Raw genomic sequence first — 19,221 nt, 5'->3', positions numbered from 1 at the left:
ACTCGCACGATTTCAAGGCGGTGAGGTTCAAAGGGGGTTCAGCTGAAGTCGCACGATTTCATTCCTGCTGACGGTATGAACCTGCGCTTATTATCAAAGCTTAACTGAACAAGCTGAAGTTGGAAGCGGATTGGTTTCTATGCACAGCTGCACCGGTTTTAGTGAATCTTCCTCAATAGGTCATAACACTCCAGTAGGCTAGTATTGCTTTCAAAACCTTTAACCAGCTGAGACCCACACTATAGCCGAATGAGGGCTACAGCGCGGATCTCCTTTGCCGGGACGACGTCAATAGACGTCGTCCCGTCCATGAGGGGCACGCGCGGCAAATACAAAAACTCCACGTGAATATGCATTAAAATGAGTGCAGCGGTTTACAAACAAACAAACGTTTGTAAAACGTGTGAAAAAGTAAAAAAATAAAATAAAAAAGGAAATCAAAAGCAGAGTCCCAGTGCAAAAATCTATGAGACTCGCCTGATCACCGATCCGAGCAAGGGGTCGATCCCGACCCCTTATCACGTGATCAGCTGTCAGCCAATGACAGCTGATCATGTGATATAACGGAGCCGGTAATCGGCTATTATTCCTCCTCGCGCTGACAGCGCGAGGAGAAAAAAAAAAGAGCCGATCACCGGCGGCCGTGATCGGGACATCAGTCCCGATCACGGCCAGCCCTGCCAGTGCCCACCTGCCCCCTGCCAGTGCCCACCTGCTCCCTCATCACTAAACCTAATTTAAAAATAAGTGCCACCCAGCAGTGCCCACAGTGCCACCCAGCAGTGCCCACAATCTGCCTCAACAAAGGTGCTGCACCGCAGTGCCGCCCATCAGTGCCCAGCAGAGCCACCTATCAGTGCCCATCGGTCCCATCTATCACTGGTACCTATCAGTGCCCCTTATGCCACCCATCGGTGCCGCCTTATCTGTGCCTATTGGTGCCGCCTTAACTATGCCTATCAGTGCCCACCAGTGCAGCCTATCAATGCCGCCTCATCAGCGCACTTCAATGAAGGAGAAAAATGACCTGTTTGCAAAATTTTATAACAAACTATTAAACATGATTATTTATTTTTTTTTGCATCTTTTTTTGTTTGTTTAGCAAAAAATAAAACTCCGAGCTGTAACTAAATACCACCAAAAGAAAGCTCTATTTGTGGGAAAAAATGATAAAAATTTTATTTGGGTACAGTGTTGTATGCCCGCGCAATTATCATTCAAAGTGCATCAGCGCTGAAAGCTGAAAATTTATCTGGGACTGAGGGGGGTTTAAGTGCCCAGTAAGCAAGTGGTTAAAGTATAAATGACTGTATGGCTAATTTTGTAGAATCTATTTCAGCTCTTATGTACATATGACTATGGGTTTTGCTACTTAGGTTTGTATATTTTTTTCATTTCCAAATAATTTAGGCTTTTTCAGCAAAGTGTAAATTCTAGTAACTCGTAGCAGACTTTAAGAATTAGATTTTATTTTTATTTATTTTTTGATCTAACTTCAGTCAACTGAAATCTGGACACTATGGATGCTGCGGATTTCGCCTTTTGTCACTTGTGAAATATTCTGACGTGCAGGAAGAGGGCAGCACCTCCCCATGAAGTGGATCCATCGAAATGCTTATGTCAGATTCTCCAAAGCTCATGTTATCCTTGTGTGTGTTACATCTGGATTACTGTCTACATTGTTAATCTGCCTTGTAAATAGTAAAAAAAAAAAGTATTTTCCTATAGTACATTAGCATAATCTGGTTGGTCTGCTGAATGACACGTATCATTTATTCATTGTTGTATCATGAATTACAAATTAGGACAGTAGGAACGTCTCTGACCAATTTCAGGCCCTGTGTCCCCTCATTCCAGATTACTTCCCCTTCCTTGATCCCAGCAGTTTGTGTTGTGTGTTTATTTGTCTTCCCTTCCCCCACCCTATGTTTTTTGGAGCCATTTCCACTTCACTAGTTTCCTGGTGCTGATCATTGTTGCCAACATTGTGAATTAAAAATTTATAGGGACACTTTTTTTTTTTTTTTCTTATAATTAGGGGGCGCGGCCTTTGTTTTAAGGCATGACCTAGAGGGGGAAGGAAAATTCAGCATGCTTTGCGAGTCATGATGAAGCATGGGCAGGGTTTCAACAGAATAGTGGGCGTGGCTTAAAGATGTGTGGATCAATGGGGGTGTGGTCCGATTCTGAGATGAACGTGGGATGGAGGGAGGAAAAAAGAAATGGGAAGGAGAGAGAAGGAAAGAGAGATAAAGGGACAGCAGGCCCAGATCCTACACCACAATAGAAATGTTCATTCCATAAAGTTTAACAATCGGCAGATACTGCAAACATCTGGTGATAGCGCTTCAATCATCCCGGCACCGTGGTTGTTATGGTGTCAGGATGATTGAAGCGCATTATTATTACATTGTAATATGAAATAGTTAAACTCGCCATAATGCAGAATCAGTGGGAGCCCTGAACGTGTCCCCTGCCACATCACCCGCCACCAGATGCCATCAGGCGTCCCCAGCGGCGTCCCTCCTCGCATTCAGGCGTCCCCAGCGGCGTCCCTCCTCGCATTCAGGCGTCCCCAGCGGAGTCCCTCCTCGCATTCAGGCGTCCCCAGCGGAGTCCCTCCTCGCATTCAGGCGTCCCCAGCGGAGTCCCTCCCCACAGATCCATGTTCTGTCAAAAGCTCCAACCTATCAAACTCAAACCACGGCAGCTGGCCGTGGGACGGAGGGTTGGCGGCAGCCCCATGTCTGTCTTGTTCCCATGTGTTCAGTGGAGAGGGGAGGGGCAGCTAAGCCCAGCTTCAGTGTGCAAGAGAATTGTGAAGAGAGAAGGCGATTCATTAGCTGCATGGATCGGAGGCACCTCCCCTCTCCACTGAACACAAGGGGGAAAGAACCTGCTAGCCTGGAAAGAGATCTCGCGGCATCGCCGGTGGACTTTTATTTTTTATTTTTTTGGAGCCAAAAGCTGCTGGTGCCAAAAACATTCCCGATATTCCCAGGACAAAAGCAAAATCCCGGGATTTTAATCGGGGTGGCCTCCGATGGGGACGAGGGTCCCAAAATCGGGACTGTTGGCAAATATGGCTGGTCAGTCCTGGATGATGCAGAGGGAAGCGCTGCTGTGATATTACTGGTTGCACTCTGCATCTGTGCACCATGGGGTTGGTTTATCAAAGGCAAATGGGCTGTTTGCTTTGCAAGGAATTTTTCCCTTAGTTTAGTGAATGTGGTGAGAATCTACTTTGTGAAGAATACCCAATCACTTGCACGGAAAGTGTGTGTGTGTGTGGTGTGCGTGTTTTTTTTTTTTTTTTTTCTCTTGAACGTGATTGGACACTTCCTTCACCAAGCTAAGGACATATTCTCTGCAACGTGAGCAGCCTATTTGCCTTAAGTAAATCGACCCCAGTGAGTGCAGGATAGGGAGGGGTTTTGACACTTTCAATTCACAATCTGTTCTCAAGTCTTCTGGGTTAAGTTGTACTAGATCAGTGGTTATCTACTTTTTGCTAGAAAATTACTTTGCAGAGACCCTAGAGAATAAAATGGCAATCTTTGTCATTTTTAATGTCGCACTATTTGCACAGTGTTTTTTTTTTTTTTTTTATGCAATTTTTTTTTTTTGGAAAAAATACATTTTAATCAAATTCATTGCAAAAAACATGTTGCGCTGGGTAAATGTATAGCTGACATGTCATGCTTTAAAATTGTGCATGCTTGTGGAATGGCGTCAAACTACAATCCATTTAAAAATGTTTATACAGGTTACCTGTTTAGAGTTAAGAGGCGGTCTAGTGCTAGAATTATTGCGCTCCCTTTTAACATTTTATGGTATTATCTCACGTGTGTGGTGCGTACACAGTTTACATGTGTACATGCTTTATGTTTGCATTCGCCTCTGTGCACAAGCACGGAGGGATGGGGGAGCTTGAAATTTATTTATTTTTTTACGCTGTCACGTTTTTAAATGTTTGTTTTTTGTTTGTTTTTTTTTTTTTTCTCACTTTTGTCCCTATTAGAGAATGTAAACGTAAATAATGACCGTTCCTCTTTAAGAAGAGATATGGGATCGCTAAGACCCCAAATCTTTTCTACCTTTTTTGAAAGCAAAAAAACCCCAAAAAACTATCTGCTTAATGAAAATAAGTTTACTTTCGCCCTAGACCACAAAGTGACGTCATGACTTCGCTCTGGTCCTCCTAGATCATAGAGGTGATCAGATCTGGTCTTTTTCCACCTTTATGGCCAGCTGCATAAACCGTCAGATCCTATCCCGGTCTCGATGGGAAGCCTGAGAAAAATCAACGACCCCTCCTACTGCTTCTAAAAGTGATCCAGCGACTAATTGGCCACGCAGATTGCTTTTATGAGACAGAGAATCGCCAGCTGAAAAAAAATAAAATACTGGTTATGGTTTATGACTCCAGGCATAACCTCAGTAAACCACTTCATAGCTGCAACGTGTGTGTATACATATTAGTCTTGAAGTGGATATGTAGTGCTTGAGAGACCCAATAGAGGACGTGTGTGTGTGTGTGTGTGTGTGTGTACATTCTACATATTTGGCTGGGGATGCTGCAGAAGATATGAAGCTGGGAACATGTTACAAGAGGCTAGTAGAGATCAGTGCTATGACCATAATCCATATTCCCACTACAGACTGCTGAGGTCTAAGGGCTGCATGTGGCCCTTGGCCAACATTTTAGGCACCAGGGCACTAGATGGCATTCATCCTGGAAGACCGAGGACATCTTGTAAGGTACTGACAGGGATATATATGGGCAGTGCAGTGACTTTGTATTAAAGGGCGAAAGCTTAGCAGGCAATCTGTTTTTCACCATTTTGACTGATCCTTACATTGAACGTGGAATTTGATTGCTTGCTGCAGTTTTTGCACTTTGTTGCACATTAGATCAACTTATTGAATTGCTTCTAGTTGTACATTTTTGGAAGATTGTCAATTGTAGATTTTGGTAGATGACCAACTTTCCATTCACCCACTCGTATTTCTGCTGCAGGTTTGAAAGCACAGTGCAAGTTGGCAAGCTGCAGGACCTCGTCAACCGCAGTAAGATGGCGAGATGCAGAGGACGCTTTGTCTGCCCGGTTATTCTCTACAAGGGGAAGGTATGCGGTTTACAACTCCTCTTCTCATCCTAAGTCAGACCTCCCTCTTGAAGGACAGAACCTTCTGGCTGAGCATTGTATAGAATAATTCAGTAGTTTTAGATGTCCTCTGCTTGAAATCATGGCTAAGTTCAACTTTGTATAAAAATAAATGCCTTTTTCAGGTAAAAAAATAATTTTTTTTTTTTAAATTCTAGGAGCTTGCAAAGCATGGCACTCATGTTCAGCAGATTACATGTGCAATGTGGGGCTCTTGTGAATGTTTGTGTAGTCTTCCCGAACCTCCGATATTGTCAGTTACACTCTGACTGGAAGCATCATTGAACTACCTAGAGCGCTCATCAGTGCCCTTGTAGTTCATTGAGAACTACAAGCCGCAAAGGCTGTTGGCACTTGTAGGTCTCCTATTCACAGAACTCAGTGAATGAAGGATGTGATCAGGTGGGCAGAGCCGTAGCCAAAAGTTTTGAGAATGATACAAATATACATTTTTCACAAAGTTTGCTCCTTCAGTTTTCTTATGATGGCAGTTTTTACATATACTCCAGAATGTTATGAAGAATGATCAGATGAATTGCAAAGTCCATGTTTGCCCTGAAAATTAGCTTAAACCCAAAAGTGGAACTTCTGCTTATTGTACAGGTATCCCGTCCCTACTTCTTTGAGGCTCAGACTCCCTCCTCCTCCTCCTCCTCCTCCTCCTCCTCCTCCTCCTCCTCCTCCTCCTCCTTTCCCGGCCGCCGGGCCAGCAGGAGAGAGGAGCAGAGCCTTGCGCATGTGTAGTAGGGTTCCCGGCATGAAGCCGTAAGGCTACATTGCCGTGTTCCCTTACTCAAAATGGAGGCAGCATGTACCCGATAGCTGATCGAAACATCAACTGCCGTGCCAACATCGCTGGACTGCAGGACAGGTAATTGTCCAATTATTAAAAGTCAGCAGCTGCTGGCCTTTACATTTTGCAGCAGTGGGTGGACCTCTGCTTTAATCCCATAAACATTTGCACTGTATTTGTGAAGAAGGCTTCAGGGCACCCAAGAAAGTTCAGCAAGCGTCAGTATCATCTCCGACTCTCCAGTTTTAGCTGCGTGATCAGGTCACCACCAGTACAGTGCTTGGAATGGCAGCAGGAGGTGTGAGGACATCGGCACGTATAGTGAGGAGACTTTTGGAGGATGGCCTGGTGTCAAGAAGAGCAGCAAAGCAGCCGCTTCTCTACAGAAAAAACACGAGGGACAGACTGATATTCTGCAAAAGGTACAGGGATTGGACTGCTGAGGACTGAAGTAAAGTCCCTTTTCTCTGATAAATCACCTTTCCGATTGGGGCATCTTTAAAAAAAAATAAAAATTAAAAAAAAAAACCTTTTAAGAAGTAAAGGTGAGTGCTACCATCAGTCCTGTGTCATGCCAACAATAAAGCATCCTGAGACCATTCATGTGTGGGGGTTACTCCTAAGCCAAGGGAGTGGGCTCACTTGCAATTTTGCCTAAGAACACCGCCATAAGAATGGTACAAAAACATCCTCCGAGAGCAACTTTCCCCCAACCATCCAAGAATGGTTTGAGGAACAATGGCTTTTCCAGCATGATGGAGCACCTTGCCATAAGGCAAAAGTGATAACTAAGTGGCTTGGGGAACAAAATATTGAAATTTTGGATCCGTGGCCAAACTCCCCAGACCTTAATCTCATTGATAACTTGTGGTCAATCCTCAGGCAGGTGAACTAATAATAAAAAAAAAAAAACTCACAAATTGACAAACTCCAAGCATTGATAATGCAAGAATGGGCTGCCATCAATCCGGATGTTGCCCAGAAGTTGACAGCCTGCCAGGGTGAATTGCAGAAGTCTTGAAAAAGAAGGGTCCCCACAACGGTTTTGCATAAACTTAATGTAATTGTCAGACTTTGACACTGTATGAAATGCTTGTAATTATACTCCAGTATACGATAGTAACATCTGACACACAGATCTAAAAGCAGAAGCAGCAAGCAAACTTTGTAAAAATGTAATTTTGCGTACACCAGCTTCAGTAAATCTTCCCCTGTTTTGTGTTGATGGGGGGAATCATGCAAATTTCCTTCCTGCACCGTTCGTGGTTCTCAACTCAGGCCAGGTTTGCAAAAGACTTGAAATGCATCACAAGTGATATCATTTGCTGCTCAGTGATTGCAGTATTCTAGCCTGCATCTCCCCAAGGTAATACTTAAAATCTGGCCTGTTAGATGATCCTGTGGACAGGAGTTGAGAACCGCTGGTCTATGGCCTGCCTTACAGTAATCCTATTGTATATATATTTTTTTTTGTTCCTTTTTGGGATAAAGATTTACATAAAAGCTGATCGTTGCAAGCAGCACCCCTGTCTGTGTTAAATGGGTTTGTCTCAACCCTCTAACGGCTAAATCTGCAAGACAGCTTGTGCTTTTGAAAAATCGACTTTGTGGCCACATCACTGGGTAAAAATAAAGCCTAAAGAAAACTAATGCAGCCACCACAGCTAAGAACTGGTAAGCTGCAAAGTTAGCTTTTTGAGGTAAATACTACTTTAGGCTGGGTTTACACATGGGAATTGGGTGCTGATTGGGTGCTGATTTCCCTGCATCCAATTCACATGACAGGAGAGTGTGACCGGCTGTCAATGGAGCCAGTTCACACAGCTCCGGGGGGGTGGCAGTCCGCAGTTTAAAAAAGGTCCTATGCATCTTTGGTTCCAGTTCAGGCAATTTGCACCTGAATCGGTGAACAGGGACACACTGGACCCCCTGCTGTGAACCACAGCCGCAGCATATGTGAACCTGGCTTTAAAGCATTGGTAAACGATCGGCATGTAAAACTGCCCATTCAGTTTTTAAAATGGAAATGAAAGCCAAAACCTTTTTGTATAGATTTATTAAAAAAAAGTGTGTGTGTTGTGATCACATTCCCTCTATTCTCCGCATAAGAGCTGGGGAAGGAGAAGCTGCAGCACCACTGAGCTTCCCAGTGAAATGCTGTGCAGTGGGGTCATGTTAGGACAAGTCTAATCATTGGAGGAGAGCTGCCTGAGTTCCCAGCACAGCTAGAGAACTGACCACAGTGTGCTGTCATCCATGGTGTGGTCAGTTTTTAGTAGGAAAGCAGAGGGGCTGGCGGGAACACCAAGGATTTCACACAAAGGAAGCAATATAAAGAAAACAGACTTGTTCATACAAGTACATGGTACAGCAGACACATATCAGGAGTATGAAATGTTGGGTTAACAAACTCTTTAGGGTAAATAGGATGTCTGGTGCTATCTGCCATTAATGCAGGGATTCTCCACTTAACCCACAGGAAGGTCTGGAGATTCCTTTGTACATGTACTCCTGCCTGTATCTGATTTGGATGCAGACATTGTTTTCCACCCGGCTCCTTCGATTTATCAATCAAGATGTTGGGTAGGAGGCAGCCTCCAGGGCTAGTTACTGAGCGAATTTTCGACTGGTTCATCAGGAACCTGGCAGTATTCTGAGTGTATGGCCGGCTTAAAGTAGCAGAAATGGGAGCTCTGGCAGTGTCTCCAGATTCAAAGGGTTTGACTTGACCTTCTTTGCCATAGAAGTGTGTGTGTGTGTGTGTGTGTGTGTGTGTGTGTGTGTGTGTAATCCAATTGGTTATCAACAGTCTTAAAAGAATGCGATTTTAATAGAGATTTCACTTCTTCTTGCAGCACATCTGCAGGTCCGCAACGCTGGCTGGCTGGGGAGAGTTGTATGGAAGAACCGGATATAATTACATTTTCTCAGGTAGGTTCACAGTATAGCTGCACGATTCTCGGAAAAATTATAATCACGATTTTTATTTTGCTTAGAATAAAGAGCACGATTCTCATGGCGTAACATCTTTCACATTATCCAAAGTATGCATTTGAAAGACTGCTGCACAAATACAGGGTGTGACATTTAAGTGGTTAAAGCAGAGCTCCACCTTAAATAAAATGATTAAAAGTCAGCAGCTACAAATACTGCAGCTACTGACTTTTAATAAATGGACACGTGCCTGTCTCAGGGTGCCCACGATGTCGGCAGCAGATGACAAGCAATCGCTCGTCTCTCGGGCTACCCCTGCTGCCATACTTGGTCAGGAAATCAAGAAGCGTTGCGGCTTCACTGTCCAGTTCCCTACTGCGCATGCACGCGTCACCCTGCGTGTCTTCACTGGTCCCCGTTGTGTTCTGAGAACTGTGTGTTTCCCAGAACACAATGGGGGGGGCGCTCATCTGTGGATATTCTGCGGCTATCTATGCCCGGAAGTGGGTGCAGATACCTGCATTATACAGGTATCTGCTCCCTCCTGAAAGGTGCCAATTGTGACACCGGAAGGGGGGGAGGAATCTGTTGAGCGGAAGTTCCACTTTAGGGTGGAGCTCTGCTTTAAGTAGTGAAAGAGTATGTATTAGGAGACTAATGATATGGTCTATTCCCTACTGCAAGTTGCGCTGCGCATCTTTACTGGTCCCCATTGTGTTCTGGGAACTGTTTGTTTCCCAGATCACACCGGGGGGGGGGGGGGGCGGCGGGCATCTGCGGCTAGCTATTCCCGGAAGTGGGTGTAGATACCTGGACTATACAGGTATCTGCACCCCCTCCCCCCTGAAAGGTGCCAATTGTGGCACTGGAGGGGGGAGGAATCCGATGAGCGCAAGTTCCACTTTAGGGTGGAACGCCGCTTTAAACTTCCCTCATTTACCGACTGAAGTTCATTCCTTTGATCTAAAGAACAAAATGTTACAATGCTTATAGTTGGCTCAGCAGATAAGGAATGTTGCAAAACTTGGCAGGCTGATGTGTGTGTGTGTGTGTGTGTGTGTGTGTGTGTGTGTGTGTGTATGTATGTATGTATGTATGTATGTATGTGTGTATGTATGTGTATATATCAGCTGTTGGCTTGAGCAGAGAACTGCATAGAATTGGGAAAATGCTGTAAGATCTCAAGGGGGAAAGTATCGCTATCTCGATTCTTAATGATTAAGCATGCACCTCTAGTTTAGTCACAAATATGTATGTGAAAGCACAATTGAATTTTTAGTTGACTTTGGCTGAACACTTTCCAGATACATCAAGCCAAAGGTCTTGCAGCTCATTTTATTTAGAAAGTAGAAAAGTCTGTCCATTGCCAGCATGCTTGCAGCGAAGGACCTGCTGCTCTGTGTAGAAGCGGTGGTCTCTCTGCAGTGACTCAACTTGTTGTTGCTCTCCAATCAAAAACAGTAGGTGCAAAGGTAAAGCAACCTCTCCGCTAAAACCGATTTAATATATAATTTATAAATGTGGGATAGTCCCATAAAGTCCAATCGCCAGGGCAGTAGTTCCAAGGAGCAGAAGCTGCCTCTGTATTAGAGCTGCACAATTGTGGATAAAATGAGAATCACAATTTTTTTTTTTTTACTTAGAATAAAGATCACAGTTCTCAGCGTAACATCTTTCATGTTGTACAAAAAAATGGGGCTAATTTTACTGTTTTTTACCGCGGTCGTGCGAGATGGCTCCCAAACAAAATTTACGTCCTTTTTTCCCACAAATAGAGCTTTCTTTTGGTGGTATCTGATCACCTCTGCGGTTTTTATTTTTTGCGCTATAAACAAAAAACCAACGATTTTGAAAAAAGGCATTATTTTTTGCTTTAATAAATATCCCCCAAAATATATAAAAAAAAAGTTTTTGTTTTTCCCCCCCTCAGTTTAGGCCGATACGTATTCTTCGACCATATTTTTGGTAAAAAAAAATCGCAATAAGTGATTGGTTGGCGCAAAAGTTATAGCGTTTACAAAATAGGGGATAGTTTAATGGCATTACACATCGGATATTTTTGACACATTTTTGGGACCATTGCCATTTATACAGCAATCGGTGCTATACAAATGCACTGATTCCTGTGTAAATGACACTGGCAGTGAAGGGGTTAACCAGGATGTGGTGGTGTAGGGGTTAAGTGTTTCCTAGGGGCGTGTTTCTAACTGTGGGGGGCGTGGCTGTGATTTACAGATCACTGATCTCTGCTGCAATCACAGGGAGCAGAGATCCGTGTCACTTGTTGCTAGGCAGAATGGGGAGATGCTGTTCACATCGGCATCTCCCCGTTCTCCCTCCCTGTGAGACGATCGTGGGTAAACCCACGGCGATCGAGTCCGCGGGACCCGCGGTCAGACTCACGGGGGTCCCGACCGCATGAGCGTGCGCCGCCGGCGGTGCACACTGAATGATACAGCGGCAATTTTAAATGGACGTACCTGTAAGCCAATTTGCCTGTCCGTGCCATTCTGCCGACGTACAACGTTATGAGCCGGTCGGGAAGCGGTTAAGTGGTTAAACTGTCCATTTACAGGCCAAAGTTCATCCCTTTGATCTAAAACAAGGGTCTCCAAACTTTTTAAGCAAAGGGCCAGTTTACTGTCTTTCAGGTTTTGGCCAGGTCGAGCTGTGGTCAGTAGAAGCAAGCAGTGCCCCATCATTAGTTTTATTGGAAGAATATGCTAGGCACTGGATGTCAGCTGGCATCTGATCATCGTGCAGAGACGCACAGCTGAGTGCGCAGCTCTGTTCGGGGGGGGGGGGTGTATTTTGTGTTGCTGCAAAGCAATGTTTTATGGAAGAAAAGTGAAAAAATATTGAGGTGCGTGGTCGTTTTTTTTTTTTTTTTTTTTTTTTTTTTTTCCATGGCACAAAAAATGATCGCAGAGGTGATCAAATACCACCAAAATAAAAAATGGCATACATTTTTATTAGTATTGAGTATTATTTTGCTTGACCGCGCAATTGTCAGTTAAAGTAACGCAGTGCTCTTTTGCAAAAAATGACCTGGTCATGAAAGGGGGGGGGGGGGCGGGGTTAAATCTTCCGGAGGTCAGGTGGTTAAAGCACTTTCCATTGTGCATTCTGTTTTGGTAAATGCAAAAAAAAGCCCTACTGAGATACTACCAAAAATTTAATGAGCTATAATAAGCTGACAGCAGTGCCTTTTTGCTGCACTGAAAACTACAGAGGAGTACCTCCCTAAATGTTGGAAAGTTGAGAAGGGGACGGCAGCCACCACATCCGAGTGATGGTAAGCAACTTGTAAAGGGTCATGTTCTGTGTTTTAACTGAATAAGCAACCAATTCCAATATTGTTAAAATATTCTTGCAGTGCCCAGTGCAGTGCTGGGACTAGTTGTGAAAGCAGAAGTGGTTCCTGACAAGTTTTTGGCCTAGAGCCATAAGTCATGTGTTGCTCTGATCTCCTCTTTGTAAAATTTTTCTCTTTAGGGGGCTCTGATGATGCCTGCGCCGATGCAGAAGTAACAGATGATGATGCTGCAGCCAGGTATGCTGGAAAGTACCAACTTATACGGTGGAATGCCCTTAGCGTTGGTTCAAGTGATACTAAAGTCTTTGTGTGTCTTTGTGTGTCTTTGTGTGTCTTTGTGTGTCTTTGTGTGTCTTTGTGTGTCTTTGTGTGTCTTTGTGTGTCTTTGTGTGTCTTTGTGTGTCTTTGTGTGTCTTTGTGTGTCTTTGTGTGTCTTTGTGTGTCTTTGTTTTTTTTGTTTTTTACCTGTTCTGCTTACCTGCTCTGTGTAATGGCTTTGCACAGAACAGCCCAGATATTCCTCTTCTCAGGTCCCTCATCTGCACAATGGCCTCTCCCTCATGTCGAGTGCCCCCACAGCATGCAGCTTGCTATAGGGGTACCCAAGCCAAGCTGCAGGTCTGTGTATAAATTTTCACAAAAACCTGCCTTTTTAGAACCACTTCCATTTTGTGCCCCCTTAATGAATTCCTTTTATTTTTTTATTTTTTCCTGGACTAATTGATCTCAAATGTCAGAACACACGAGTCGGTTCCGTATAAAGTTATTATACAGGATTTATATAGTGCAGTTTACACAGCACTTTACAATATAAGGGGAGAAATTATAATTACAATACAGTTAAATACAGAAGGGAATAAGAGGGCTCTGCTCATGGAGTTTACAATCTTAAGAATAAATAGCCAATTATTTTATATTCTGTAAGTAGAAAAGGAAGCATCATGCTGAAATCTAATGCACATCTTTCAGGTCAAACCTTGCTTCTAATTTGCTCTTTCAGAAACTGGGATTCACAATTTGACAAGGTCCGGGGTCATGACATCAAACTGTTAAAATACCTCTCCGTGCGGTATATCTGTGACTTGATGGTGGAGAATAAGAAAGTGAAGTTTGGATTAAAGTAAGTGGGTTTTTTATTTTTTTTTATTTTTATTTTTTTTACATCGTAAATTGCTAAAAGGTTCAGAAAACAATTGACCTTTTTAAAGTGGTTCTTCACTCTAGAAAAAAAAATGAAGACCCCCCCCTTTCACACTGGGACGGCCACCACTGCTTGGGCCCCTTGCATAATGCAGCCCAGAAGCAAATCAAACTTTCACGAGAACCTAGAGCAGTGATTCTCAACCAGGGTTCCTCCAGAGGTTGCTAGGGGATCCTTCAGCCCTGGGCCATTTCTGCCTCTCAAATAAGTTCCCACCGACACCATTGATCTTTTTAGCTATCTGTAAGGAGTTAATTCTTCCCAATGACCACAAGTGTAAGGACCATTCTTCCCACTGACCATCACACTATTGTATCATGAGTTTCAGATTTCTAATTTTTAGCAGGGGTTCCCTGAGGCCGGAGAACTATTTGAAGGATTCCTCTATGTTGAAAAGGTTGAGCTTCCATACAGATGGTTGCAGGAAAGCATAGGGGCATCAAACGTGCACTGGGGGTTTAAGTAACCAGCACAGCGGTCAAATCTGATGCCACTTCTAGTATGATGACACCTATGGGCAGCGAATCTAGGACTTTCTGGTCAGAACTGGGACAGGTTTTGCTCATGAGACTTGGTAAGCTTGTTAAAATGGGGGGGGAAAAGTCCTTCTGGTGGTTGATTTAGATTCCTTGGTCAGGTGTGCTGTAGGCACTGTCACTAGCCTTAAGATTTGTGTCTGATATCCATTTTACAAGCTTCTGAAATCCTTCAAAATGTATTGAAAGATGCATTTGACCTGCAGTTTACCTCCTTCTGACCTGCTTTTAAGCAGGTTTAGCAGTTCCATAAACCTGTTTGCAATTCAAAACCTCGAATGAGGCCCATATAACAGATTTTTTTTTTTTTTGTAATAAATAATTTGACTATTTACACTTACAGTTGTACCCCCAATAAACTTTGTTTTTATTTTGCCTAGTGTCACATCTTCAGAAAAAGTGGATAAAGCCCAACGGTATGCAGACTTCACACTTCTGTCTATCCCCTATCCAGGTAAAGAACTGTAACCTTAATCTAGTTTTGTAATATGTTGTTTTTATTGGCATCCTTTTTTTTTTTTTTTCTCTTCCCTTCAAGCCCACTGCAAGGGTTAATTTCACGTTTAGGGGAACAATACAAATGAATACCCGATCCTCTGCTCCTCCTGCCTGTTAGACCGGTCCCACACTTTAGCAGCCTAGGGTGCTGATGTCGTCAAGATCAATGCAGTGTCCATAGCTCTGCCTTGTGACGTGTTGATGTCAAGAGACTGCACTACCCCATGCTCAGGAGGTGGACTGTCTGCCCAGGAGTGGAGGATCAGGCTAACTCAGTGTTTCTCAACTCCAGTCCTCAAGGCTCCCCAACAGGTCATGTTTTCAGGCTTTCCATTATTTTACACAGGTGATTTGAACAGTTTCACTGCCTTAGTAATTACCACAGCCGTTTCATCTCTGCGAAATCCTGAAAACCTGACCTGTTGGGGCACTTTGAAGACTGGAGTTGAGAAACACTGGGTTAAGTGTTTCTCCTCTCCCCCTAGACCAGTGGTTCTCAAACTCAGTCCTCAAGTACCCCCCAACAGGCCATGTTTTGGGAACTTCCCTTAGATAAAATAGCTCTCATCAATACCATGTCATTGATATTGATTTAAAGGAGGTACCGTATATACTCGAGTATAGGCCGACCCGAGTATAAGCCGAGGCCCCCAATTTACCCCCAAAAAACTGGGAAACCTATTGACTTGTGTATAAGCCGAGGGTGAGATATGCCTGTCCATCCCTGTGTGTGTGTCCATCCATCCATCCATCCCTGTGTGTGTGTGTGTCCATCCATCCCTGTGTGTGTGTGTCCATCCATTCATCCATCCATCCCTGTGTGTGTGTCCATCCATCCATCCATCCATCCCTGTGTGTGTGTCCATCCATCCATCCATCCATCCCTGTGTGTGTGTCCATCCATCCATCCATCCCTGTGTGTGTGTCCATCCATCCATCCCTGTGTGTGTGTGTGTGTCCATCCGTGTGTGTGTGTGTGTGGCCTTGTGTGTCCAGCCTACCTGTGTCCTGAGCCTCCGTCCGGTCCCGAGCCTCCGTCCGGTCCCGTCCCGTCCCGTCCCGAGCCTCCGTCCGGTCCCGTCCCGAGCCGAGCCTCCGTCCGGTCCCGTCCCGAGCCGAGCCTCCGTCCGGTCCCGTCCCGTCCCGAGCCGAGCCTCCGTCCGGTCCCGTCCCAGGATCACCGCTCTTCGTCGGCGCCCATTCCCCTGTTCAAATGCCGCGCCTCCCTGTCTGTGATAGGCGGAACACAATTTCCCAGCAGCCTGTGTTCCGCCTATCACGGACATCGTCTCATCCTCGTCCGTAGTACGAGGATGAGACGATGTCGGTGATAGGCCGAACACAGGCTGCTGGGAAATTCAGTGTTCCGCCTATCACAGGCGAAGGCGGAGCCGGAGGCGGGGCTTTTGAATTATAGAATGGCCGCTGTCTGTCTGCTCGACACGCTGATCGAGCAGGCAGACAGCGATGACTCGAGTATAAGCCGAGGGGGGCACTTTCAGCCTCAAAAAAGAGGCTGAAAATCTCGGCTTATACTCGAGTATATACGGTATTTGAAGACTGAGGTTGAGAACCACTGCCCTATACAAAACAAACAAGCAATTAACTCATGCAGTGCAGACACAGCACCGTTGCAAGGGATAATTTACATTTTCCTTGGGTTGGTCTTTAAAGGAGAAGTATGGCCAAAATACTTCTATGGATCACAGGAGTGCAATTCGTTCTTATTGGCTGATGTCACTCGGCCAGTCCAGGCTCGAGTAAGATCACGCCCATATGGTCGGTATCCACCCAGATGCCGGGGCCAGCACCTGGCTCAGCCTCTCGGCAATTGGCTGAGAGCCTGAGCCAGCCACTCTTTTTCCTCCTCCACAGCAGAGCGCTCCAGTGAGCACTGGAGGGGAGAGCAGGGTGACTGACATGCTCAGAGGGAAGAACTGAGCAACCTGTGGGATTTGCTCAAATCTCACTGCAGAGCTGGCAGGAGACAGATACAGAATTGGATCCATGCTGCATCTGTCTATGGGAGTGTAATCCCTTTATTTATTTTTTTATTCCATACCACTCTTGAAACTATACAATAGTATTTATTTATGTGTGTGTGTGTGTGTGTGTGTGTGTGCACATTTGCATAGCGTGTTTATTTTATTTTTTTAAATTCTATTCAGGTTGTGAATTTTTTAAAGATTACAAGGACCGGGACTATGCTGCAGAAGGCCTTGTTTTTAACTGGAAGCAGGTAGGTCTGGTTTCTGCTCAATATGCCAGCTTCACAAGATTTGAAAGGGATCTCATGGGCCACATTAGGTTTGGTAACCAACGGTTTTGATTTATAACATGGTAATGGAATGAATAAATCTTGCTAGTCCAGCCAACACCTAATTTTAAAATGTGAATAAACATCATAGTTGGTGTAATGAAAACAGAAAATGCTTGTTTTCAGCTCTTTTTTGCAGCTCTGCTGTTGATTTCTTGCAGCCTCTTTCCAGCAATTTCCTGCACTTTCTTAAAAATTACCACAAGGGACCTTTCCTGGCCATGGTAACATAAATTAGTTACTTAGATGGAAGGATAAGTTCACCTTTGGGAACATGTTCCATGTTCCTAATGCTGCAGCCGCTGCCGTATTTTTTTTTATTTTTCCCACATGGTCACATCATTCAAAGTTCTGTGAATGAATGAACTTCACGTACTGACAGCTTTTGCAGATGACGGCTTGTAGTTTTCAATGAACTACCACCTGTCGCTGCATGTACTTGCCCATATGGCATGTACGGACACAGATACGCTGACACATCTGTAGGCGACCTGCATGGCACCAGCGAGCTGCTGATTGCTGGTGCAATGCTTTACAGACTCAAAAAAAAAAAAATGCACTTTTTTTTTCCTGCAAAAGAGTGCATTATTATTAATTATTTATTATTATTTTTTTTTGTGAACTTATCCTTTTTAACCTTGCTTACTGGGCACTTAAACCCCCCTCCCTGCCCAGACCAATTTTCAGCTTTCATCGCTATCACACTTTGAATGACAATTGCGCGGTTATGCTACACTGTACTCAAATTACACTTTTTATCATTTTGTTCACACAAATGGAGCTTTCTTTTTTCTTTAAAAAAAATAAAAACATGTTTTTGTTTATAAAATTTAGAAAATGAGTAATTTTTCTCATTCATTGATATTCGCTGATGAGGCTGCACTGATGGGCACAGATAAGGCACTGGTGGGTGGTATTGATAGACAGCACTGGTTATGACGCACTGATTGGTGACTTTAGGCGGCACTGGGGGCACTGATGGGCGGCACTGTGGTCACTGGTAGGTGATGCTGGTCACTCCTCCACGATCGGGACCGATGACCGCAGCCACTGGTGATGTTTTTTTTTTTTTTTTCTCCTCATGCTATCAACGTGAGGAGGAATAGCCGATTACTGGCTCGGTTTACATCACACGATCAGTTGTCATTGGCTAACAGCTGATCACGTGGTAAGGGGTCTGGATCGACCCCTTACTCCGATCTGTGATCCGGCGAGTCTCATAGATTTTTGCACTGGGACTCTGCTTTTGATTTCCTTTTTTATTTAATTTTTTTTACTTTTTCACACGTTTTACAAACGTTTGTTTGTAAACCGCTGCACTCATTTTAATGTATATTCACGTGGAGTTTTTGTATTTGACTTTTTAGTGCTGGCAGCTTGTTGTATTTCACTATAATTTTATATTTAATTTTTCAAGTGCAGCTTTAGCCCACCGTGCTTTTTTTATTTATTTTTTGAAGACTATTGTCTGACATCTGCCTCTCCATAGAGAAGACTAGAGTGTCCGATCAAGTCTGCCTAAAAACTGACAGGCGGACCTGATCGGACAGCCCGTATGAAAGGGACCTACGGCTGTATTTCCCCCCCCAGACACACAACTGCTGTGTACAGAAGCCTTGTCTGGCTATACACAGGTTTATGATGGCACTAATCCTGTATAGGCGTAGAACCCTGTACACAGACTGTCTGCTTCCAGGGGCATACTGCTTTATACATGTACAGGTTTATGCTGTTACTGGGGTATATCCCAGTACAGCCATTCATTACTATGGACTGCTGTACAAAGCAGCTCTGACTCCCGTGCAGGAAATATGCCACAATTTACATTGAATGCAAAAAATGCCTGTGTGCGTGAGCCCTAAGGATGGGTAAGCTACAAGCTGTTACATTGTTGTTCTTGGGTAGCAATCTGTTTGATAAGTGACACTTGTAACCTGTCTTGTTTTTCAGGATCATGTTGATGCTCCCTTGAATATTCCTCCCTGCTTAATGAGGAACTTAAATATTGATTGGAGGGAATACCAGGTAAATCAATAGTAGTTGACACTCCCAATCGTTTTGTGTGAAAGAGTGTTGTGCAATAAAAATAATAATAATTAAAAAACAAATTAGCAGAACACACACAGCGTTCGCGCTTTGACAGGTCCTTGCACTCCCCTCTCTCCTCCTAGACTCTGTGTCTGCACTGTCGGTTGCCCTTTTGTTTTCCCCGGAGGCTTGGCTGTGCTGCGTCTCGGCAGACAAAGGGATGAAGAAAGTCAGTCGGGGGATGGGGTCGGTCTCCTTAAATAAAGCTTTGTGTCCGGATTGGACAGGTTTCCTCCTCTCGTGCAGCCTTTGGGATATTCCAGAACGCGGGACTCTGCATGTGACGAGCTTGGGAAAATGGGTCAGCACACTGCAGGTAGCGCTGCAGGCAGGTTAAATTAATGGGTTTTGCTGTGACAGGCCTAATTGA

General features: G+C 44.3%; 1 protein-coding gene across 4 annotated transcripts in view; it reads left to right on the top strand.

Moving 5' to 3' along the window:
• The window catches only part of MTMR14 (myotubularin related protein 14), a 100,561-nt gene that overhangs the window by 23,355 nt on the left and 57,985 nt on the right, over positions 1-19,221 (top strand). For all 4 annotated transcript variants that reach the window (XM_077451801.1, XM_077451802.1, XM_077451799.1 and 1 more), the window contains exons 3-9: positions 5,021-5,129; positions 8,817-8,892; positions 12,391-12,448; positions 13,212-13,331; positions 14,329-14,402; positions 16,615-16,685; positions 18,714-18,788. In XM_077451801.1, the coding sequence (XP_077307927.1) occupies positions 5,021-5,129; positions 8,817-8,892; positions 12,391-12,448; positions 13,212-13,331; positions 14,329-14,402; positions 16,615-16,685; positions 18,714-18,788 (583 nt within the window). The remainder of the gene's footprint in view (positions 1-5,020; positions 5,130-8,816; positions 8,893-12,390; positions 12,449-13,211; positions 13,332-14,328; positions 14,403-16,614; positions 16,686-18,713; positions 18,789-19,221) is intronic.

This window comes from Lithobates pipiens, unplaced genomic scaffold (genome assembly GCF_037356315.1).
Source record: "Lithobates pipiens isolate NorthernLeopardFrog02 unplaced genomic scaffold, aLitPip1_a1.2 Scaffold_23, whole genome shotgun sequence".
In the NCBI taxonomy this organism is placed as follows: Eukaryota; Metazoa; Chordata; class Amphibia; order Anura; family Ranidae; genus Lithobates; species Lithobates pipiens.
Note: the sequence above shows the minus strand (reverse complement) of the source record. Positions and strands in the feature narration are given on the sequence as shown.